This window comes from Sarcophilus harrisii, chromosome 5, assembly GCF_902635505.1.
Source record: "Sarcophilus harrisii chromosome 5, mSarHar1.11, whole genome shotgun sequence".
Classification (NCBI taxonomy): Eukaryota; Metazoa; Chordata; class Mammalia; order Dasyuromorphia; family Dasyuridae; genus Sarcophilus; species Sarcophilus harrisii.
Window position 1 is genome coordinate 89799483 of NC_045430.1, and position 24542 is coordinate 89824024.

A 24542-nucleotide genomic window follows, 5' to 3' on the forward strand; every position below is an offset into this window, starting at 1 on the left:
CCAATCTATCATGAGGAAGACCTAGAATTGAGGGCAGGATTTTGCAGAAGGTTCTCTCTTTAATTGGGAAACCCAATTTTGGGTAGAGGGAAGCCCATGATTTTTCTTTTTTGATGATTTCACAGAAATCAAATTGCGTGACAGATGCCCAGATAAACAGGAGAAGTTTGCAATCAAAGCAAGTTTTGGGATCGAGCTGATTAGTTGATTCTTAATGGCTATTAGCCCTGTAATCACTCACCACACATAGCTTCCAGGCAGACCAAACCCATGCATAAGCATAGTGACACCCAAGACTATAGACGCCTCCTTTTCAGGTATATAAGGGGACCCTGAAGATTAACCATCAGTAGAGTTGGGTCTTCAGTCTTAATCCTCCTCACCCAACTGAACTTCCTTTCCTTGTTTGGTTGATCATCATGAGTCGCCAGTTCTCTTGTGGATCTCGTGGAGGAGGAGGAGGAGGAGGAGGTGGAAGCTGGGGTTTCAGCGGGAGCTCCGTAAAAGGAGGAAGCCGGGGTTTCAGTGGGTCCTTCTCAAGAGGAGGGAGTCGAGGCTTCAGTTCAGGCTCTGCAGTGGTCTCCAGTGGGAGCCGAAGATCTGCCAGCAGTTCTTCCTGCTTAATGCGCCATGGTGGAGGTGGTAGCAGCCAAAGTCTTATTGGCCTCGGAGGAAACAAGAGCATCTCCATGAGTGTCGCTGGAAGAGGCAGTGGCTTTTGTGTCAGAGGTGGCAGCTTTGGTGGAGGCAGCAGCTTTGGCGGCGGAGGTTTTGGCGGAGGAGGTTTTGGCAGAGGAGGTTTTGGCGGAGGAAGCTTTGGCGGAGGTAGCGGTTTTGGCGGAGGTAGCGGTTTTGGCGGAGGAGGTTTTGGAAGAGGCAGCGGTTTTGGCGGAGGAGGCTTTGGAGGAGGCAGCAGTTTTGGAGGAGGCCGCTTTGGGCTAGGTGGTGGTTTCGGTGGCCCTGGTGGATCTGGTGGCTTTGGCCCTGGAGGATATCCTGGAGGTGGTATTCATGAAGTTACTGTCAACCCAAATCTTCTGGAGCCTCTTAATGTAAAAATTGATCCGGAGTTCCAGAATGTTAAATCAGAGGAGCGGGAACAGATTAAGAAACTCAATAACAAATTTGCTAGCTTCATAGACAAGGTGAGTCTGAAGGTCCTGGGATTCCTTTGGCCCAGTATGTACTACTTCCAATCTGTGATTAGTGGAAAAAGAACCAATGCTAGTTAATTTTATCTGGGGATTGTCAATGGAACTATGATGAATTGGCTACTCTGAAAGATAAAGAAATGGAATAATCCTAACTTGCCTATGGTAGCATCAGGCTCTGTCAGTCAGCCAGCCAGCCAAGCATTTATTAATTGTGTATTATATACTAGGCATTGTCCTAAGCTCTGGAGGATGCAAAGAAAGACTAAAGACAGTCCCTGTCCTCAAGGAGCATACAGTTTAATGAAGGGAGACAACATGCAAACACTTATGTATATAGAAGATATATACATATACATACACACACACACACACACACACACATATATATATATATATATATATATATACATATGTGTATATGATAAACTGGAGATAAATAATAGAAAAGAAGGTACTAACTTTATGAGATTTAAGAAAGTCTTATAGAAGGTAAAATTTTAGTCAGGTCTTGAAAGACTTCATGATTGATTTTCTCATTTCAGTCTAGTTGAATATATATTGGAATTGGAATTTGTTAGAAAACAAAGAAAAACCCAAACTCTCATTGGTCTCTGAGGGTGGTCCAATAGTCTGCTGAATCCTTTATGCCAAGTTAGACTTACATTTCAATGGGAACAGAAGAGTCCCCTCTGCCTTCTGTTCTTCTGTGAGTGAGTTTGTCCTCTTTGGGGAGTAAGCCCTCCCAGAAACCGGCCAGCTCCGTTTGAAATAGCCACTTGTTGGTAAATCAAAACTCCCTTCAGGAACAGGTTTCATGCCTCAGTGACCCATAATTTCTTTTTATTGATGTCATCTTGGAATTTTATAGTTTTCTCCCATTGCATAGCAGGTGTAACTAAAACATTGAGTTTTACAAGGCTCTTAAGAGCTTTGAGAAACCCTGCCCTCCAGTGCTCTCACACTAAGTGCTCTTAGGCACAATGCCAGTAAATTCTGGTTTTTGGTTTTTCTTGGCATATATTGTTTTCTTTGACTTTGCCAGGAATTTTATTAGGATTAGGGAAGGGCCCTTTTAGAGTGTTGGGGGATGCTTGGTGGAATAGAGGAAGAAATCTCTCAGGATGGGAAGGGTCAAGGTGATACACTGGGAAAGAAGAGAATTGGGAAGAGGCAATGGAATGCTCCAAGGAAGAAGGAGGATATTAATATATTCCTTGGCTGGCAGAATGGGGCATCCATCCTGGTTGTGACTGGGCTTATCCCTATCTCTGGAGTAACTTATTCCTGGTCTCTGAAATCTAGTGAAGGAGAAGATGAACTCATGACTTTCATGGATAATAAAGTTTAAGTCTTGGGGATTGGGGGATTGCAGGTTCGTTTCCTGGAGCAGCAGAACCAGGTGTTGACAACTAAATGGGAGATGCTCCAGCAAATCGATGTCAGTTCCCGCTCACCCAACCTAGAACCCTTATTTGAGATGTACATCAGCAGCTTGAAGCAGAAGGTAGATGGTCTCACAGCAGAAAAATCAAAGCAAGATTCAGAGCTGAACAACATGCAGGATCTTGTTGAAGATTTTAAGAAAAAGTAAGTATGTGCATGTGTATGGGAAACACTAATGGGTAATAAATCTTAATAAGCAAACAATAAATTCTCCAGGAAAACATTTTTCCTCAAATGAGATTATGGGAGGGGGAATATTTCCTTTGAATTTCTGCAAATGATTCCTTTGCTATCACTTCTAAAACTAAGAAGTTTTGGAAGTTGTATTTTCATATAATTATTATTGATACTGCTATTCTAATAATTATCACATATAGTTATTATTGCTATTTTTATCATTTCTTTTTGAGGAAAGTAATTTCTAACTGAGATATCAATTTCAATTAAAACTATACTTGATAATCTTGAGGTATGGGATGTTTTGGAAGTGAGTCTACCAAGAAGATGGCAGGAGGGAGCACCAAATTTGGAATTCAATAAACTAAACTCAAATCCTTTTACTTATTACTTTATTATTATTATTTTACTTATTACTTTAATGCTCTAATCTTCATATTCTTCATCTGTAAAATGAGCACATAAGATTCATCAACCTCTAAAGTTCTTTTTTGGTCTCAGTTCTTTGATGTTGTAAGACCAGCATTGATCTTTTTTTCTGGATCCTTACAGATATGAGGATGAGATCAACAAACGCAATTCCTGTGAGAATGACTTTGTGACAATCAAGAAGGTACAAGGAAGATATGGTGTTTGGCATAAAAATGCATGGATTAGGCAAGGCTCACCAGGGAAATAATTCAGAGAGAGATAGGTCAGGCAGGGTGTTTGAAAGAACACCTCGAGGGACCATAAAGATTAAGAGAAAACTAAAAGAATTTCAGTATTTTGAGGGAAGATGTTGAGGTGGAGACTTAGGGAAAAGGAGAACTCACTATGATTTTTTGAAGCATCTGGATTAAGGGAATAGGGCCATTTCAACAGATCTTTTTAGGCATTGAAGTATTTTAGTGGAAAGAGTGATGGACTTGGGTTCAGAAAGTTCTCAGTTTGAATCCTGTTTCAGACATTTACTAGCTGAGGGACCCAAAGCAAGCAGCTTAACATCTCTCAACCTCAATTTCTTCATCTGTAAAATGGGGATAATAATAGCACAGGGTCATTATGAGAATCAAATGAGATAATATGTGAAAAGTATCTTGCAAACTACAAAGGGTTATATAAATGTTAAGCTATGATTATTATCATTATTCTTATGATTTGATAACCATTTTAGGATGTCGACAGTGCCTATACGAAGAAGGTGGAGCTGGAAAGCCTAATGAATGTGTTGAAAGAAGAACTTGAATTCCTGACAGTCTTATATGAAGCGGTATGATTGTAAAAAAAATCTTTTCTTTTGGTGATCATTTCCCTCTGATGACTTTACAGCTCTCTTTCTAGCTACTTAGAGAGCAGGAAAACAGATTTCACTGTCAAATTGACAGCCTATCATGTTGAGGCCATTGGGTAGGATTTCCAGGAGACTACTTGTGTGACCTGGAGCTTATGTGACAGGACAGTAATTGCTCTTCAGTTTCCTCTAAAGGAGAAAATACTTCTCAGTCCAGGCAGAAGATGAGTTCTGGAATAGTCCCACCTTCCCTATAGATCCAATCATATGAAAATTTAAAAATATATATTTTCCTCATTTAAAAAATTTTGTTAATTTTTTAAAAAATTCTTTTTCTTTATTTTGTTTTATTTTTTTAAAAAAATTTCTTTTTTAAATTGAGTTCCAAATTTCCTCTCTACCTCTCACTCAATTGAAGGCATGCAAAATCATAGAAACTATATATGTGGAATCATACAAAACTTATTTCCATATAAGCCTCATTGCAAAAAATAAAATAAAAAGTAAGAAAATTATACTTTACTTTGCACATTGAGTTCATTAATTTTTTCTAGCATTTTTTATTATGAGTCTTTTAGAATTGCTTTGAATTGAATTGAATTGAATTACTGAGTTGATCAGAGTAGTCAATTCTTTTACAATTGATCTTCATTACAACATTGCTCTTACTGTGCACAATAATTTTTGAGTTCAGGTCCTCACTTTTACTTTGTTCATATAGGTCTTCTCTTGTTTTTTGGAAATCACCCTCTCATCATTTTTTACAGTACATTAGTGTTCAATCACAATCATCTACCAGTTTGTTCAACTATTCCATTTTTTAAGCTTTTATTTTATTGTCAGTTATTTTCCCAATGAGACATTTAAGATTTTCTTCTATTTTTTCATTCTTTTGACTTGTTTTATTGTTCTTTGATGCCTTTCACTTCTACTCTTCTAATTCAAATTTTAAAGGAATTATTTTGTTAAGTGAACTTTTATATCTCCTTTTTCAGTTTGCCTATTTTTCTTTTTAAATTTCTTTCTTCAATGGATTTCTGTGTTCTTTTACCATTAGATCAACATAAGTTTTTTTAAAGTATTATTTTCTTCAGCATTTTTGTGCCTCTTTTTTTTTACCAAGTTGTTAATTCTTCTTTATGAGTAATTTTCTTGCATTACTTATTTCTTTCTCCAATTTTTCCTGTATTATTCTTTCTCTTATTATACTTACCTCTTTTTAAAAATTCTTCCAGGAATTCTCATTGGATTTGGGTTTAGTTAACATTTTTCTTTGAGGCTTTACTGTTTTTACATTGTCTTCTGAGTTTATATCTTGGTCCTTTCTGCTACCATAGTAGCTTTTTATAATCAAATTCTTTAATGTTATTGTTTGCTCATTTTCTTAACCTATTTCTTTACTCTTGAACTTTATGTTAAAGTTGGGCTCTTCTAACCTGGGGTTGTGGAGATACCACCTCAAGTTTTGGGCTTTTTCACGTTGCTGTTTTCAGAACTAGTACTTGGGGACTTCAAGTTTTTGCTATGGTATGATCTTGGGAGAAATGTAGTCATTGCTTTCTTGGTCTATGTTCTGGTCTTAAGCCAGAAATGGTTCCTAGACTCCTGCAGCTGCAAACACTACCACTGTTCCTCTTAGCCATGGAAATTTTCTCCTGCAGCCACAGGCTCTCATTGCAAAAAAAGCAAAAAATAAAATAAAAAGTAAGAAAATTATACTTTACTTTGCACATTGAGTTCATTAATTTTTTCTAGCATTTTTTATTATGAGTCTTTTAGAATTGCTTTGAATTGAATTGAATTGAATTACTGAGTTGATCAGAGTAGTCAATTCTTTTACAATTGATCTTCATTACAACATTGCTCTTACTGTGCTTCTCTACACTCTGGAACTGTGACCCAGAATTGAATATGAACAATAGACTTGATAATCAGTGCCAGCTGCACTCAGGCCAATAAAAGGTTCCCTCCCCATAATCTCTTTTTGATCAGTTGACCAGCCCTCTTAAGTCATTTGGCTGAGAGCTTCCAAAATTCTTACTGTTGCCAACCCTACCATTGGGATTGCCTCCAAGCCTTAACACTTGTGCTGCTGCCACACTCCAGGCTGGCCTCCCGACCTGGTGTCACAGACCTTTCCTTTTGACCTCCTAAGTTGTCTTAGACTGGATAAATGTTTCACTCCAACCTTTTGTTGGCTCTGTCACTACAAAATTTGATCTGAGGAGGTATTTTAAAGTTGTTTAGAGGATAATGTTGGAAGAGTTCAGCTGAGTTGCTGCCCATGAGATTTTAAACCAGAGAAAATCTCTGGATGGTAGTGGTGATACGACTTAAAAGACAAAACTCTGAGGAGGGAATAGTTGCCACGAGCTTAGCTTCAGCCCCTGTGGACCCTGCCTATTCCTGGAAAAAGTAATCAGTATGGTTGAATGATGCTTGGGGCTGAATTAGAGGGTTAAATACTGCCAGATGCACACGAATAAGCAAGCAAAGTCCTAGAACAGGAGTGGAAAGGGATGAAACTAAGGTCTGGCTGTTTCATCCTGTCCAACTTTTCTGTTCCTGTGACGCTATTTGTTTCCCATATCTCTAATAATGCGACTCATGACCAATATTCTTCCTGTTTCAGGAGATGTCCCAGATGCAACAATGCATCACTGACACCAATGTGATCCTGTCCATGGACAACAATCGCAGCTTGGACCTGGAAGGCATTATCAAAGAGGTTCAATCCCAGTATGAAGAAATTGCACAGAGGAGCAAGACAGAGGCTGAAACCCTATATCATAGCAAAGTGAGAACCCAATGGAACTCATTACTACTGATTTTGAACTTGAGCCAGGGAATATACGGGAGCTTATGGGCAATTAGAAGTGGCAATGAATTAACTGCTCAAAGAAGAGATTGACAATGGTGCTCCTTTCCCCAAAAGAACTTAAATCTAGATCAGCTCTCCAAATTCCCAGAGAGAAATATAGATAGCATACTGACATCCTAGTTTATGTAGGTTGTTAGAGTATAGATGTTATCCTCCATTGACTTCTTCTGATATTATAAAGTTGATCTCTCTTGAGAAAGAGAGTAGGGAGTTATTTTTAGGATGGGGTTTCAGTCATCACATCCTAGACTCACTTCAAACAAACCTCTTCTTTCTTTCCCCTTTTTTCTTCTGCAAAACCAGTATGAAGAGCTCCAGATCACTGCAGGGAAACATGGAGAGAGTCTGAAGGAAATCAAGATGGAGATTAGTGAGCTGAACCGTATGATCCAGAGGCTGCAAGGAGAAATTGCCCATGTGAAAAAGCAGGTGAGCCATGGCTTTGGTTTAGCTTGATGGGATAGGGAATGTAATGAGTTCTAAGGGTCTTTGTAGGTGGTGAAGAGGTGTGTATGTGTGTGTGTAAGAGACAGACACAGACAGAGAGACAAGGAAGTAGAGAAAAAAATACAGAAAGACAAATAGAAACAGAGAGTGAGTTAGAGAGACAAAGAGACAGAGAGATAGACACAGAGTGAGACACACAGAAAGACAGACAGAGAAAAATGGGTTTAGTTAACATTTTTCTCTGAGGCTTAACCTCAGATCAAAATGATCCCCTATTAGGAATTAACATTTTTTCTTGTTAGGGGATTGTGTTGTCCAGCATATACTCAGATACTGCCTCCAAGGAACAGGACTTGCTTTCCTTTGAAGTAGCATGGCACAGTGGACCGAGAACTGGTCTCAGAGCCAGGAAGACTTGGGTCCAAGCCCTGTTTATGACAGGGGCTTTTGTTTATGACAAAAGCTGTGTGTGTGACTCTAAGCAAGTCATTTAAACTTTTCAGTGCCCTAACAGGTTGCAGAGAAGATGCTGAACTGCATTGGAATAGGGCATTTCATCCCCTGGGAGCACCCAAATCAGTGCAATCACAAGCCTGGTTCCCAGCTTTATTCCTCTGTGGTATTGTAGAAAGATTTGCTTTATCACTGGAGAACCTGGGTCTGCTATTAGTCTTAGACAAATAACTTAATCCTTCTGAGTCTCAATTTTTTTTCATTTGTAAGATGAATGACTAGGGTCGGGTTAAATGATCTCTAAAGTCCCCTTTAAGTTCTGAATCCATTGAAATCCTGACTGTTCTTCCCCCAACTCCACCTTATGTGACAAGGGACATGCCATTTAAGGATTCTTGGTCCCAGTTTTCTCTTTGAGTAAAATGAATGCACTGGATTATATGATTCTAAAATGTTTCGTCTCTCAAACCCAGGTTGAGATTCAGGTAGTCAGTAAACTTTTATTAAGTACCCACTATATGACAGGCACTATGCATCTAGGTGGCTGTGTATTTTGGATCTGGAATCAGGGAGACTTCAGAAACTTATTTCTTTGATTCTTGGACAAGTCACTTCAGTGCTGCCTCGATTTCCTCAATGGTAAAATGGGGTTAATAATAACACATAACTCTCAGATTTGTTCTAAGGGTCAAATGAGATGATATCTCTTAAGTACTTAGCACAGTGCCTGTCCCATAATAGGTGCTTTATAAATGCTTGTCTTTCTTCTTAAGCATAAGGGATACAGTTTCTGAACATTCTCAGCTTTTGTTCTTTAAAATGGGCATAATAATGTTAGATCTATCATCTCGTGGAGCTGTTATGAAGATCCAATGAGATCATGGATATGAAGGCCTTGGAGTACATCCACAAATGCAAAGAAGAATGGTTGATGATGATGATGATGATGATACAGAGCCAACATTTAGTAGCAAACTGATTCAGAGATGGAGCAATTACCATGGAACTCCCCTAAAGAGTTAAATCAGTTTACCAACCTTTCTGTTTCCTGTTCACCTTGGCTCTTTCCTTTGGGATGTGTAGACTGTCCTTTTCCATAGCATCCCAATGACACCCCAAATCTTCCCTTCCCTTCTTTTTTAGTGCCGTTCTATACAAGACTCCATTGCTGATGCAGAGCAGCGGGGGGAGCATGCTCTCAAAGATGCCAGACACAAGATGGAAGAACTGGAGGAAGCTCTCCAGCATACCAAGGAAGAGCTGGTCCGCCTGTTGCGGGACTACCAGGAGCTGATGAATGTCAAAATCGCCTTGGATTTGGAGATTGCCACCTACAAGAAACTGCTGGAAGGAGAGGAAAATAGGTAAAGGCACTGAAAAATGACTCATTGTTTATGGGTGGAGATGAAGAATGAGAAAAAGGTTTAAGTTAGCATTGGTTCTCCTGATTTTCTCCCAGAGGAATGCCCCGGAGGAAGGACTGGGGGGCAGAAAGTAGGGGAGGCAAATCAGGAAATGCAGAAGGTACTGAGGAAGGGAAAATATGTGATCTCCAAGTTTTGTGTTGAGTAGAACAGGATAACTGTCGGCACAGAGTGTCAGGATAGAAGAGGAGGCAGCAGATAAGACTGCTCTCAGTTTGAAGACCTTAGATCCAAATATAAATGGGCACTGACTGACAGAAGGGAGCCTAGAGATTTCAGGTAAGGGTAATAACATGTAGTGGCAGATGGTACGGACAGAAGGCCTTATTCTAGGTTGTCCTTAATTGGGTGAGCCTTTATAAGGTAGCTTCACTTTTGGTTTATTTAAGAGAATTTTAAGAATATTGGATTCAATATTATTTTTTATTATTTCCAAAAAAATTTGGGAAGCCAAGTGAATATTTTCAACCAGGCCAACCAGGCCTGCTTTCCCCTATTCCTACCCATTTGTACAAGTAATGAAGAATATTTAAAAATAAGGAAGGGAGGGTGGGGGTAGAAAGCATTCCAAAAGCAGTTCTGTGTTAGCACTTAAAAATAATTGTTTTCATTGGAGAAAATTGCCCAAGTATATTTGACTGTTTACTTATGGGAATTTACAGCTTGATAAGAATTGAAATTGAATTTCAAAGAAAAAATGTAATCCCAGTCCCAAAGACCATGAGCATGGTGGGATGTAGTTGATGAGAGTGAGAGTACCACTTTGGAATATTTTGGCTTCTCTTCCTTTCTCACTCAGGGCAGGGCTTTCTCTTTTTACCAGTGAAAAAAAGAGTTCCAAACTAATGGTCTCTGGGATTGGAATTACCAAAAAATTAAAAAAAAAATTCAGTTTGATTACAGTATCTTTTTTTCCCTTTCTCCCTGATAGAATTTCTGGAGAAGTTCCCAACAATGTGTCCATATGTAAGTAGTGAGGGAAGTCCTCTTTTTTATGAGATTTCTTGGATGGGGCTATGGAAGGAAGGGATATCCAGAATGGGGTCAGTATGCTTACTGTGACTTGGTTTCTCCCTACAGCTATAAGTAGCAGCACCATCTCATCCAGTGTGGCATCCAAGGCTGGTTTCAGAGGTTCTGGAGGAGGAGGAGGCTCTGGAGGCAGAGGGTCCAGTTCTGGAGGAGGAGGAGGATATGGCTCTGGAGGCAGGGGTTCTAGTTCTGGAGGAGGAGGATATGGCTCTGGAGGCAGGAGTTCTAGTTCTGGAGGAGGTGGAGGAGGATATGGCTCTGGAGGCAGGGGTTCTAGCTCTGGAGGAGGAGGAGGAGGATACAGCTCTGGAAGCAGGGGATCTGGCTCTGGAGGAGGCAGTTCTGGAGGTAGGGGTTCTAGCTCAGGAGGTGGCAGTGGAGGAGGAGGGGGAAGCTATGGCTCTGGAGGTCAAGGTTCTAGTTCTGGGAGTCGAGGCTCAGGCTCCAGAGGTGGAGGCAGTGGTGGATCTGGAGGAGGCCAGGGAGAAGAGGAGAGCTGTGGCTCCAGTGTGTCATTCTCATTCAGATAAAGCTGTTCCCCCAATGCCTCCCTGCTCTGAATATAAAAACAAACCTTTCCTTGCTCTATTTGTTGACAGTGTTTCAAACCACGCCAACCAACCCATTTCAGGGGGAAAAGAGATGCTCAAGCCTGTTTTCGGAAAGCTCTCACCTCTACTTCCCCTTCAAAAAGGGTCAGAGCTATTTGTAGCTCTTCTCCATTAGGGGAAACTGTGCTGGGGTTCAGAGGGCTGTAGCATCTTTCCTGTTCCCATTTTTTTCAGTGCTCCCTTCTGATAGACACTTTAGAATTTCTATTTCCTTGCATGCAGCAAAAAAGGAAAAAAAAAAAGTCATATTCCTTGTGTGTACATAATTTCTCTTGCTGAATCTGCTGTCTAAAATGTTACTCTACCCCCACCCAGGTCTATAAAATAAACTTCATTTGCAATTCATATTGTTTGTGTGATGGCCTTCTTATACTTGACCTTAATGGGGGGGGGGTACTATGGTCTGCACTGGAGCAAATGCAGGATGGGACAAGGAAAAATGTACTTCATTTGAAGCTTTGGTTTGACTTAAGGAAGAGAGAGCTTTGAAAAAGAAAATAGTTTCGAGTCTGTTTTCATCTTGCTACCTCTTGACAGCGAAAAAGATTGCATCTTTAGACAAATTGCATTCAAAAGAAATTTCAGAACTTCCATCTCTGGAAGTCTTTAAGGGCAGTAAAGGATCTCATCCTTTTGGCCCAAAATCAGAGGAAGGCAAATGTAGTAGACTCACTCTTCTCCTGCTCCCAAATCTATAATGGTTCCTTAATTATCACTCATGTTAAAATCAAACCCCTGGACTCAAACACTTCATGTCCATCCTCTCCAGTAATTCCTAATTTAGGATCTGTTTACCATCCCTTGGGTCTCAGTGTGTCCTACTCCCAAGCCTTCCCTCCTTCCCTACCATTTAAATCTCTACTCTGCCTTTGCCCTTTCTTCCTTCCAAACCCTAGGCAAGATTACTTGCCCAAGACAAACTTCCTGTCTAAGCCTACTTAATCCTAGCTATTCCAACATGATTTCGTGTATCCCCATGTGCCTTGACTGCTGTATCAAGGATGAAGTTATCAAGGTCCATGGGATTAACTTAGTATGGAGAAATGAGCCATAGATAGGTTTACCAGAATTACAGGCTGGATTAGGGTTGATGGCTTCATCTGAGGCCATGCATTCAGTGGATCCTGGAAGTCTATATAGGATATATTTTTGTATGTTTGCATAATCTGTATTAATAGATGTACAGAGAGAAGAGTTAGTCTCTAAACGTTTCTATACCATATAATTTTCCTTTTTCCTGATGTCTCCTTAATTCTGGGAAGGTGATGACTATTTAGAGAGTTAGTTCTACGCAGGAAAGAAGGAAGTAAATTAATATTTATTGAACACCCACTATGTGCTGGGGTTACTTATGCTTTGAAAGGTTGGAGGAGCCACTAGTGATAGGAGGTCATGGGAGTAGCCCCAGCTGATCTGGGTAAGGTGCCATAGCATTTACAAGTATCTGCAGAGATGTGCTGGTTCCCCATATGGCCAACTTTGCCCATTAATCATGGAGTATGATACATATTATCAGACAGTTACCAATGGGTGAATTTGTTTTTATTGACTTTGCTTGTTTATTACTAAGGAGGACTTTTGCAAGGGACATGAGGGAGAAAAGGAAAGAATTAGGAAAAGTTAAGGAATAATGATCATATAAGCTTGAAAAGAAGGAAAAAAAAAAGAAAGAAAAATAAATTCTATCTTCTGTATCCTGGGCCTTCTTTTCTTCTCCTTCTATATTGTTTTGCTCAGTAATTTCATCAATTTTCAAGGTATCATTTCTGTACTGGTTATTCTCAGACCTATTTATCGGCCCTAATCTCTCTCCTAACCTATAAACTCCATGAAGACTGGCAGCTGGCAAGAGCCTTCTGCTTATGTTCTGAAAACTGGGACCTCATTGGACTGACTTTGTTACATATGTACAATGTTTAATGAAACATTTCTCCCTTTCCCTTTCTTAGTTCTCTCTACTCTATAGTATAATCATCCTATAGATTCACCCTCTCCCCGTTTTGCTGACTTCTCTTGACATCAATTTGTATAAGTTTTCACAGGCTGTCTCTGAATTTTTCCTATATGAGATACTAGGTTAAGTGAGCCCATGCTGGGATTAGATTGCTATTGGATTTATACAGATTAAATCTACATGAGGGTAAAATTAGGGGTGTGTGTGTGTGTGTGTGTGTGTGTGTGTGTGTGTGTATGTGTAAGAAAGAGAGAGAATGAGAAAGAGACCAAGACAGAAAGACAGAAACAGAGACAGAAATAGAGATAAAGACAGAGACAGAGAGACAGAGCCAGAAAGAAGAGAAGACAGACAGAAGACAGAAACAGAAACAGAGACAGAGCTAGAGAGCTAGAGACCGAGACAGAGACAGAAACAGAGAGACAGAAATAGAGGACAGAGACAGAGAGGAGAAGAAAGAGAAAGAAGGAGAGAGAGAGAGAAGAGAGAGAGAAAGAAAGAGGGAGGGAGGGAGGGAGGGAGAAAGGGAGGGAAGGAGAAATCTCTTTCATGAGGTGCTTGTCTTCTAGAAATGTCTCTAGAGATGGTCAGTTCATTTCAAGACAATTAGCTGGAGCTCTAAGACAATTAGAGCAGAGCTCTAAAAGACTTTTTGCCCATTCTGTTCTCCTGGTGCCTCCCAGGCTTTACTCTTGGGCAGAGACACTATCCTTAACTTGTGATTTACTATTTTAGGTTTCTGGATTGGGGAAAAATTTGAAAAAGGTGCTAAACAAAAGGGTGAGGCACTTTCAAGTGCCAACATATTCTCCGGGTGCATAAATTAGTGGGATATTAAAAACAGATTGATTCCCTGAGAACTCCAACTCCTTTTATGCCTCATTTCCTTACTTCCAGGATTAGATTTTTTCCCCCCTCATCCATTTGAACACATAATTCTCACTTTAAAAAAATATTTTTTGTTATTCTGAACATGACAAACATCAACAAATTTTACCTTTTAAAAAGAACAAAAAAAGAATTTGAACTAAGTACAGTTTGATTTTTAAAAAATCATTCCAATTTAACTAGTTCCAACATTATCTTTCTTTTATTTGTCTTCTGAATCCCTGCCACTTTTATGCACATTTTCAAATTATTCAATGAGGCTTGGTCTTTCTTTTCTTTTTTAAAATTCACACTGTAATTATCCCTTAACTCTCCCTAAATTCTTTCCTTATCCCCATCTGCCCCCACAAAGGTCCTCCCAAGTACAGTCACACTAAACAAATTCACCCATTGATTGTGTTGAGGTTAGGGGGTGCTGGACTCCAAAAGTATATTGGGGTTACAGGCTAGTGTTTTGAGTTGTCTCAAAAGAATGTGTAGGCCTCCAAATCAAGGTGCAAAGATTTTATTACACATCTGCGAGTGAGGTAAAAATCCAAGAAAAATTAGGGAGAAAAGGTGGTTTAGCAATTAACAAAAGATAAATTCCCTACTGGAAGTCACAATTAACCAGGAGGAAGACCCCATTAAAATTTGGCAAGTGGGGTATTACAAGTTTAACACTAAAAGGAGTCTAGGGTTCTAATCACTGTTAGCTTTTGTGATGCGAGACTAACCCTAAAAACCAGTTAACTGTGAAAGACACCAAGATCCTCCATTGCCTCATAAAGGAGTTAGAGGAAATTACTATAGAATAGGTCTTTTATGGGAGGAAATAGAACTTCTGGGATTTGACATCATCTTTCTCATTGGTTACAGGAAAGGTTGAGTTAACAAAGACCTCCACTTGAGGTGGGGATGTAATCAAAAGTATACTTGAACAAAAGGCCTACTTAAGAAAAAAGACCCACTAAGGCTGATATGATCCTATGAGTATTCCTCCCAGTTTGCCCCAGGGAGTAGCTATGTTTCCAGACTATATACAATAATTCAGACTTATTGCCAACTAATTACCCAGGAGCTCATCAGCTGTGCCTAAAAATATGTCTCAGCCTCCATCTCTGATTATCACCTCACTAACAAAAGATGGGAAGCAAGATTCATCAACAGCCTTTTGGAATCTTGGTTGGTTCTTGTGTCCATTCAAGTTTTTCACAGCAGTTTTCCTTTACAATATTATTGTCATCGCAGAAATTGTTCTCCTGGTAAAGTTCACTCCATTTCCTATTATTTCATACAAGTCCTTACAGGTTTCTCTAAATATGTCGTTTTCATGATTTCTTAGGGTAGAAAATTTCATTATTATTCATAATGAATACATTCATTAGGTGGAAGGTGTTGAGGTGTGAGAAATGATGGCTGAGAGATCCCCTGACAGCAGTGGGGCCTCCTGGCATCTCAGGCTTTGGAAAGAATTCGCAAACCCAAATGAATATAGGCTGGGAGTTGTGGGGGAAAAAAAGGGTTTATTACACTAAGAAAACAACTTTTGTAGTGGGCAAAATCCTGTTAGGACTTTTGCAAAGGTTTGGGCACACAGCCTTTGATCATATTGCATTTTTGTTACCCTGAGCCAGGGAGCAATTTGAGGGACTAATTTTCAATCCAATAGAGGGTGGCAATTATGCCCCAGGCCAAGACCTCCAATTGAATTGTAGGAAGAGATTACTTATCTGGAGTTTCCCCAATGTACAGGAAGGTGGGGCCTCTCCCACCCTTGCCTCCAAGGTCTCAGTTTACATCATTCCCCCCTTAAGCAGTCACTCCAAATTCATTTGGGGCAAAGGGTGGAAGGTCTCATCTTCTGGCGCTCCTTCAAGCTGACAAGGGTCATAGAGTTGTCCCAGTGTTCAATGGGGATTCAGCCCAGGAGGGGAATTGCGAGATCTGAAGATGGCAGCCATGACATCTAGGGGATGTTGAGTGTCCAAGTCAGTTGTCCCATGATATCTCATGATCTTCAGACTTAATGATAGCTGGAAGTTCATAGCTTGGAGCCTGGAGGAAACAAATCTCACAAGCAGATTACAAGTGGGGTGACATCCAAGGTGGAGATGGTGACATTTGGGAATGGGACCTTTGCAAATAAAGCATTAGGTCCCATCTGTGAACTGACTTGAGGATGTGGATGGCGCATCCAACAATCCTGAATGCCCCCACGGCCCATGGAACTCCCTAGCTGAAAGACTAAGAAGGAATAAACTACTGGCAGGGGCCATAGAAAGACATCAAGAAAAGTAGGAGAGAAAATTCTAGGAGCAAAATTATCATCCTTGGAGTGGGAAAAGTAAGGAAGGAGATTATAGTGAGAGAAAGGACAAAGGCAATTTCACCCTTCTTTCTCCAGAGTGTTCATAGGAATACTCTGAAATGTCTGAGAAGTAAAAGCTGTTCTGTTGTTGCTCTGCAAGGGGCTAGGCAGGCTTAGGGCAGGTATGATCTCCTTTAGCAAGCACCTTGATACTTCCCCGAGCCTTCTCAGGCCTGCAGGGAAAAGCTTCTACCCAATTAGTGAAGGGTCAACAAAGACCACAAGCAACTTGAAACCTCTGCAAGGGGGCAGATGCTTAAAGTCTAGTTGCCAATCTTCCCCTGGGTATGCACCCCTTCTCTGAACAGGCTTCAGGAGAGGGATTTATGTCAGGATTTACTTGGGTACAAACTGGGCAGGCCTGGCAGACCTGTCTGATTGTTTCTTCCAGCTTGTGATCAGCAAAAATGTATTTCACAAGGGATTGAAGATCATTTTTTCTCAAGTGTATAACCTGATGAAGAACAAAGATAAGTTTCCACTGACTTGCCTCTGGGATTAAAAATTGGCTCGAGGGTGTTTGAAACCAGCCAGAAGAAGAAGGGGTGTCAGGGAGCTGGGGGATTAAAGGTGCCATAATGGGGGTAAATGGGCAGCAGCTTTAACAGCTAGGTCTGCAACCCTATTTCCCTTGACTTGAAGTGAATCTCCCTTCTGGTGTCCTTTATAAAATATGACTGAAACCTCTCTGGGTGTGTGGACAGCTTGTAGGAGCTGTAGAATTTCTCCTGCATATTTAATAGGAGAATTCTTTGCTGTCAAAAGTCCCCGTTCTTTCCATAAAGCTCCAGGATCATGAAAAATATGAAAAGCATATTTGGAGTCAGTATAGATGGTCACTCTCATTCCCTTCCCCAGTTCCAAAGCTCTGGTCAGAGCAGTGAATTCAGCTTTCTGGGCAGAAGTACCAGGAGACAGTGGCTTAGCTTCCAGGGTGCTATTGAGGGTAAGCCTCCCACTAGTAAGCCACTGATGCCCTTTGGCTTCTAAAATGATCTGATGCCATAAGGTAAGTTTTGAGGCTTCTTCAATGAAAAGGGCTGTAGCAGCCACTGCTCTAAGGCACAAGAGCCATTCTAGGGCTCTTTTAAGTTCCTTTAAGAAATAGGCAACCTGACTGGGATCAGGTCCAAGGGTTAAGCCTGGTCCCGCCTTTCATCTGCATAGAGTGAAAGGCTTTTAAAAATTAGATAGAGCCAGGGCAGGGGCAGAAATCAGTTTGGCTTTTAGGATAAAATTAAGGGTTTTATGGCTGCATCTAGGATAGCCTCCATCTAGGAAAGTGGGACTACAGATCAAGATAAGAATGTAGTTAAGCAGCTCAAAATCTCTTAAATATTTAGCCAGTGCTAAAAGTTTGTGCTTAAGAAATTTCTCAGGCCTGACAGAGGAATCCATTTTCTCCCAGATTTCAGAGGGAATATGGGAAGGCTTTGAGAGCAGCACAAAAAGACCATCTGGAGGTCTGAGAAGAGACAATTGGGTCCCCAATTTCACCATTAAATCATACCCCAATAAGGGAGCAGGATAGGAGGGAATAATAAAAAATGAGTGTTTAAATAACAGGTCACCAAGCTGGTGAGGCAGAGGGAAAGCCTCCAAACAATTCTTAAGTTTCCCTTCAATCCCCATTTTATGGGGGGAGGGACAAGTGAGGCCAGAGTGCCAGAGCAAGAGGGAAGGAGAAGTCCCTGTAGCAAAAAGAAATTCAGTGGTCTTACTGGCCACATCCGGGTGTTGGGCTGTCATGGTGGAGTTAGGGGGAACTTGACCAAGCTCCAAACTCCTGCTGGAGAGCAGGGCTTTGGGGGGATGCAGCTTGTCGCCTGTAAGCAGTCTCTCCTCCAGTGCCCCTCCTGGTTGCACTCAGGGCAAGGCCTGGGGTGTTGCCTCTGTGGACAGTTTCAGGCCTGACGGCCCTGTCCATGATACCTGAAACACGAACTCCTATGTTTCCCAGAAATAGCAGCCAAAATTTGGGGCTGTTCTCCATTTCTCAATTGAACTCTGATCTTTTTCTTCTGCTGCAGTTTGATCCAACAGCTGTTTCTAACAGCTGAGTGGGAGAAATTTGAGGGCCCAAAGTTGGCTTCTGCAGCTTCCTCTGTATATCTGGGGCAGATTGTTTAATATTAACATTGTGATAACGGAGAAAATGAGCAAGCAGAGATTAAAGGATAATGTAATAGTTTATTAAATGGAGAGATATACTGGGACCAAATGGATCCATGGTTGGTTCCAGGGCTGAACGAGACTATCGTCTCAAAGAATGCAGCCCAGAATGTCCAACAGCAAGATTCTTTTATAGGATAACAAGAACATAATGGGGGAGGTACCTGGATGGGGGTAACCTAATGGGGGGAGGCACCTAAGATGACATAATGGAGGGAGGTACTGGAGAGGCTCCTGATATTCTAATGTCTAAAATGGATAGACCTTTATCCTGTCAAACATTAAGAAGGAATGATTATAGCCTAAAGATATAAAACTTTCATTTCATCAAACATTAAGAGGGAATGATTATAACCTGAGGCAGAGTAACAAAATAGGACAATTAGAGAAACTGGGTCAGGACGTTAAAAGGTAACTGTGGCACAACAACATCTCCCCAGAAAAGATCAAGGAGGGCATTGACCTTGGACCCCTCAAAAACCCGGGTGGGGTCCTCAGAGTAATGGCCAGGTTTTTCCTAGTCTGGGAGAGATTTATCATTGAAAGAGGCACCTCTGCTCTGAGTGTTTCTCTCTGAGAGTCTGCTGCTTCTTTCAGGGGGCAGAGATTAGAAGGGGTGGCTGAATTAGGATCCTGAGGAACAGAAAAGGGGGTCCCATTCTTGAGGTATTGAGGAGTGGGGGCTGGGAAGTCTCAGGATCTGGTTCAAGAGGTGAGGGGGATAAATTTAAAGAAATATTGTCAGACATAAGATCCTTCCTGTCTTTGGTATGGAGGTGGTTCTGGAAGGGATTCAGAGGGATCCTGATAAGGACTGCATAGGGATACAGGGGAGGGATCCTGTGTCTCTAGAGGAGCAAGGGAGGGAGAGGAGCAAGGTTTAAAAGGTTAGTATCTAATTTTGATTTCCCTCTAGCAAATTTAAGCAACATCCTGCAGTGCTGTTTTAATTTAAGCTTTTTAGTTTTGAGATCTTTTAAACTAAATTTGTCTCTGTTTAAGAGACTGCCTAAGGAAGAATTCTTAGGGATAAGAGACAGAGGTACATTGACCCATTTTGCCACAAGTCTTAGATTTTCCCAGATTCTATAGCTCCCCATACTCCCAGGAGTCCCTGGAAAAGGAGAGAGGTGACAAAAGTTTCCTGATTAAGGGGACTCATGTCAAAAATGCAGGAATTCCCAATCTGGGCGTCCCCAGCCAAAGAATTCTTCTGAAGCATGGAAGCTTCCCAGGTGTTTGGGTGAACCAGCTATAGAATAGACAACAGCAAGAGGAAGCTTACCTTGGCCAGAAATTCGGGGATCCCCATAATGGGCCACCAAATGCGGAGGTGTGAGAAATGAGGGTTGAGAGATCCCCTGCAGCAATGAGGTCCCCTGGCAGATTGCAGGCTTTGCGAAAGAATTCACAAACCCATATGAATACAGGTGCGAGGTTATGTCAAAAAATGTATTTATTACATTAAGAAAAAAACTTTCTTAGTGGGCAAAATCCTGTTAGGACTTTTGCAAAAGTTTGGGCACACAGCCTTTGATTATATTGGATTTTTGTCAGGAAGATCTGAGTTCAAAATTAGCTTCAGACACTTCCTAGTGGTGTGACCATGGGCAACTCACTTAACCTGTAATTATCTAATAAAATAGACCTACTGGATCTGCTGGAGAGGGAAATGGCCAATCACTCCAGTATTTTTGCCATGAAAACCCCCACATGGGGGTCCTGAAGGGTAGGGTATGACTGAAATGACTGAACAACAACAACAAAATGCTGTAATGGAAAGTATTTTTCGGATTTGGAATTAGGAAAGACCTGGCTATTATTCTAACTCAGACATTTGGGTCACCCTTCCCCAAAGAGCAACCTAGTCTAAAGTGTATGGGGTAATGAGATGGGAATAAGGAGTGTGTGCAGGAATTAAGACAACTAAGATACCACTACACACCTGTCAGATTGGCTAAGATGACAGGAAAAAATAATGATGATTGTTGGAGGGGATGTGGGAAAACTGGGACATTGATGCATTGTTGGTGGAGTTGTGAACAAATCCAACCATTTTGGAGAGTAGTTTGGAACTATGCTCAAAAAGTTATCAAACTGTGCATACCCTTTAATCCAGCAGTGTTACTACTGGGCTTATATCCCAAAGAGATTATAAAGAAGGGAAAGGGACCTGTATGTGCACGAATGTTTGTGGTAGCCCTTTATGTAATGGCTAGAAACTGGAAACTGAATGGATGCCCATCAGTTGGAGAATGGCTGAATAAATTGTGGTATATGAATATTATCGAATATTATTGTTCTGTAAGAAATGACCAACAGGATGATTTCAGAAAGGCCTGGAGAGACTTACACAAACTGATGCTGAGTGAAATGAGCAGGACCAGGAGATCATTATATATACTTCAACAACAATACTATATGATGACCAATTCTGGTGGACCTGGCCATCCTCAGCAACGAGGGCAACTAAATCATTTCCAATGGAGCAGTAATGAACTGAACCAGCTATGCCCAGAGAAAGAACTCTGGGTGATGACTAGAAACCATTACATTGAATTCCCAATCCCTATATTTATGCCCACCTGCATTTTTGACTTCCTTCACAAGCTAATTGTACAATATTTCAGAGTCTGATTCTTTTTGTACAGCAAAATAACGGTTTGGTCATGTATACTTATTGTGTATCTAATTTATATTAATATATTTAACATCTACTGGTCATCCTGCCATCTGGGGGAGGGGGTGGGGGGTAAGACGTGAAAAATTGGAACAAGAGGTTTGGCAGTTGTTAATGCTGTAAAGTTACCCATGCATATAACCTGTAAATAAAAGGCTATTAAATTAAAAAAAAAAAAAGGAGTGTGTGCAGGAAAAGCCTGAGGTCCTGATGGTTTGGGGTTATTAGACCTTGGAAGAAACTTATTTTATAAGGAGGCTCAGAGAAGAAGCAAGTAGGGTTGTGTCCCAAGTCTAGCAGAGAATTTGGGATGGGCGTACATGCTGTTCCTCCTGCCATCAAAATCACAGAATGGCTGTCATATCTGCCTTATAGGGTTATCATGAGTTTTACATGAGATAGTATCTTAAGATGATCTGTAAGTTTTAAAGGATTGGAGACTAGACCTGTGATTTCATTGTCATAGGGAACTCCCTTGTCAATGAAGGACAGTATCTTCTTTGCATCTGAATGTCTGGAGAGTTCCCTTGAGCACAAACTAGTCAGAGGAACTAGTAAAAGCAGCAGAAAAGGTGCCTGGAAAATAGCTGTGGCAGCAGATGATTAGAATACGGTCCAGCCCCTCCCTATTTCCTTGGGGTGCTGCCTAAGGAAGCTCTAGTCAGATCATATTTCATGTTTTCAGAACATTTTTTTTTTTACTCCAATTAGAGGGAAGGAGTGAGAGTATATAGATTGTCACTGGAAGGCTCATTCCTTTTAATGTTTATCCATATTTGTATTCAGTTTGAAAGTACTATTAAATAAATATTAAATAAACTAGTTTTTTTATTGTGTCATATTTGACTCTACATAACCCCATTTGGGGTTTTCTTGGTGAAGGTGCTGGAGTGGTTTGTCATTTCCTTCTACAACTAATTTTACTCTTGAGGAAACAGGCAAACAATTTCAATTAAGTGACTTTTCAGGTTCATATAGCTAGAAAGTGTCTGAAGTTGGATTTGAACTCATAAAGATGAATCTTTCTAACTTCAGAGCTATACTGTATCCACTGTGCCATTTAGCTGCCATTAATAAATAAAAAATATATAATCACTAACCTATAAGTGCCTATAAGTGCAGTAAGAGATTGATAAAGAGTGGAGAAACTAGCTCAGAGGGAGAAGAAATTTTTCCTAATTCAAATAGAAGTGGATGAGTTGTTTGGAGTAAATTTAGAAATATAGATGAAAAATAACTTCAATAATAACAATATATTATAGGTTGCCTTTTTGAACTCAGAGAAATACTTAATAGGGGAATGAACGAGGAAATAAGGGTTGGTTGTGTCTAGATACTTTTTGAAGTGCTACTTTTGATATTTAGCTTCATTAGATGACTCTGTATTCACACAAGGTCCTTATTCTATGAGGGGAACCTCCTGCCTCTTATACTTACTAGTAGTGTGATCACAGAGAAGTCTCTAAGATTATGAGTTTTAGTTTCCTCATCTGTAAAAGAGGAAATTATATATAGTTCCTATCCAACAGGATTGTTGTGATTATCAAATGAAATACATACATAAAGCACTTGGTGAATTTTAAAGTATTTTATACATACCAATCATCATCATGACATTTAATCATTCAAGTTACTTTATATGTTCTATTTTTTAAAAAAATTAAAATTTATTTTATTTGAAAAAAAGTAAGAAAAAAGAAAAACAGAAAAGAAATACAAAACAAAATAAAGCAAAACAAAAGAGAATATTGTCATGTGCCCAGCAGAACATCAGAACGAATTTTCAGATCAAGAAAATATATATATTTGTAGGAAAAATTATATTCATGAATGTCCATTTTTCTTTACTTCCCTGTAAAATGTTCTTTGGTTCTCTGTTGTGCACATTTACTTTAATCTTTTTTCCTTTCATTTCCTATCTCCACCTCAAGTAAACTACAGTTTAGAAGATATATTTATGCATACATATGTAGATACATATACATACACACATACACTTCCCACATACACATCTTTCTTATTCCTGCTGACTCTAATTAAATTCTGCTCTATAACTTGCCTTGCTATTACTTAACCTCTCCCCATCTAAGGATCCCTCCCTTATCTTCATCCCTCACTCTTTGCTTTTCCATCTGTCCCTCCTTTCTCCCTTATTTCTTTACAGATTTTGGAGGGTGCTATACTGTTCATGGTATATATGTAGTGTTACCTATTGAACCTATTCCTGATGTGAGTAGGTTTTCAGAACTATGAGCCCTCTCCCCCACTAATGTTTCTGTGTCTATTCTTCCTCTGCACCTCATTTGTATAATATGATTACTATTTTTACCTTAACTTTGCCAATCTTTCTTTTGAGCTACTCTATTGTTGAAGTGAGTCTTAAACATATAGTATGCACTTCCCATGTTAAAAAACATACACAATTTGTTAATGTTTAAACAATTTGTCTATGCTGAGTTCCTTAAAATTGATCTTTAATATTAGCTTTTATATGTTAAATTTTCTGTTAAGCTCAGGTTTGGTTGAAAACCAAAGACATGAAAACCTGCAGTTCATTGAATGTCCATTATTTTTTCATTCAAAATTATAGATAATTTTTCTGGATATGATATTTTTGGCAGCAGATCTAGTTCTTTTGACTATCAGTAGACAAGACCTGCAGTCTTTTAAAGTAGCTGCTGATAAGTCTTATACAATTCTAATTGAAACTCTAGTGTCTTTGAATTGTTTTTTTTTCTTGTTTCTTGCAAAATTTTCTCTTTGATCTGGAGGGTTATGAAATTTGGCAATAATATTCCTATGTGTTTTCCACAAAGGATCTCTTTGAGGTAGTGATGAATGGATCTTTTCCTAGTTCTATTTTCCCCTCATGTTTTATCACTCCTGGACAATTTTCTTGGATTATTTTCTGCATTATATCCTTCAAGGAACTTTAAGAAGATAAATGGTTTATGTGTACATGTGTTTTATCCTACAACTAGGAGATCTGTTAAATGAGGAACAGAAAGATTGATCCAGCTAAATTTTCTCTCAGTCTCAGAACTTAGTACTATGCAATGCACAGAAGTAGCTATGATAAATAGCTGATGAATTAAGTATAGTTATTTAAGTTCTTGAATTCTGTTTTTGAGTTCTATTGCTCAGTTGAGAGTGACATGACTAGAATGCTTCAATTGACGAATAGAAATACCATCTGATTGCCTCTATTAGTATCCCAAGTACTTAGTATAAGTACTTGGGTATAAGTACTTAATATACTTGGGTATAAGTACTTAGTATAAGTATAAGAATAAATTCTTGCTTACTCATTGAGTGGGCATCTTTAACATTAAATACCATTTCCGACAAGTCATTTGATGTTTCTGGGTTTCAGTTTCTTCATGTGTAGGATGAAGATAATAATAACTGTAGTATTGCCTCATTGGGTTATCATGAGGCTGACATGAGATAGAATCTGTAAGATGATTTGCAAGTTTTAAATGGATAAGGACCTGACCTGTGATTTCATTGTCATAGTGAACTCCCTTGTCAATGAGGAACCTTCTTTGTAACTCAATGTTCTGAAGGATTTCCTTAAGTAGTGTAAGATGAAGTAATTTGCTG

General features: G+C 39.8%; 1 protein-coding gene across 1 annotated transcript; it reads left to right on the forward strand.

Moving 5' to 3' along the window:
* Nucleotides 1-333: 333 nt before the first annotated feature.
* On the forward strand, nucleotides 334-11240 carry LOC100933339 (keratin, type II cytoskeletal 2 epidermal). The gene is made up of 9 exons (XM_031937823.1): nucleotides 334-1145; nucleotides 2527-2741; nucleotides 3327-3387; nucleotides 3931-4026; nucleotides 6680-6844; nucleotides 7232-7357; nucleotides 8972-9192; nucleotides 10184-10218; nucleotides 10333-11240. The coding sequence occupies exons 1-9, from the start codon at nucleotides 420-422 to the stop codon at nucleotides 10812-10814; spliced, it is 2127 nt and encodes a 708-aa protein (XP_031793683.1). The 5' UTR covers nucleotides 334-419; the 3' UTR covers nucleotides 10815-11240.
* Nucleotides 11241-24542: the final 13302 nt, after the last annotated feature.

Bases quoted from the DNA above. Each gene is read 5' to 3' on its own strand.
- LOC100933339 (XM_031937823.1), top strand. From the start codon at position 420: ATGAGTCGCCAGTTCTCTTGTGGATCTCGTGGAGGAGGAGGAGGAGGA. The intron at 3,388-3,930 runs GTACAAGGAAGA...TAACCATTTTAG, and splicing joins ACTTTGTGACAATCAAGAAG to GATGTCGACAGTGCCTATAC. The intron at 6,845-7,231 runs GTGAGAACCCAA...CTGCAAAACCAG, and splicing joins AAACCCTATATCATAGCAAA to TATGAAGAGCTCCAGATCAC.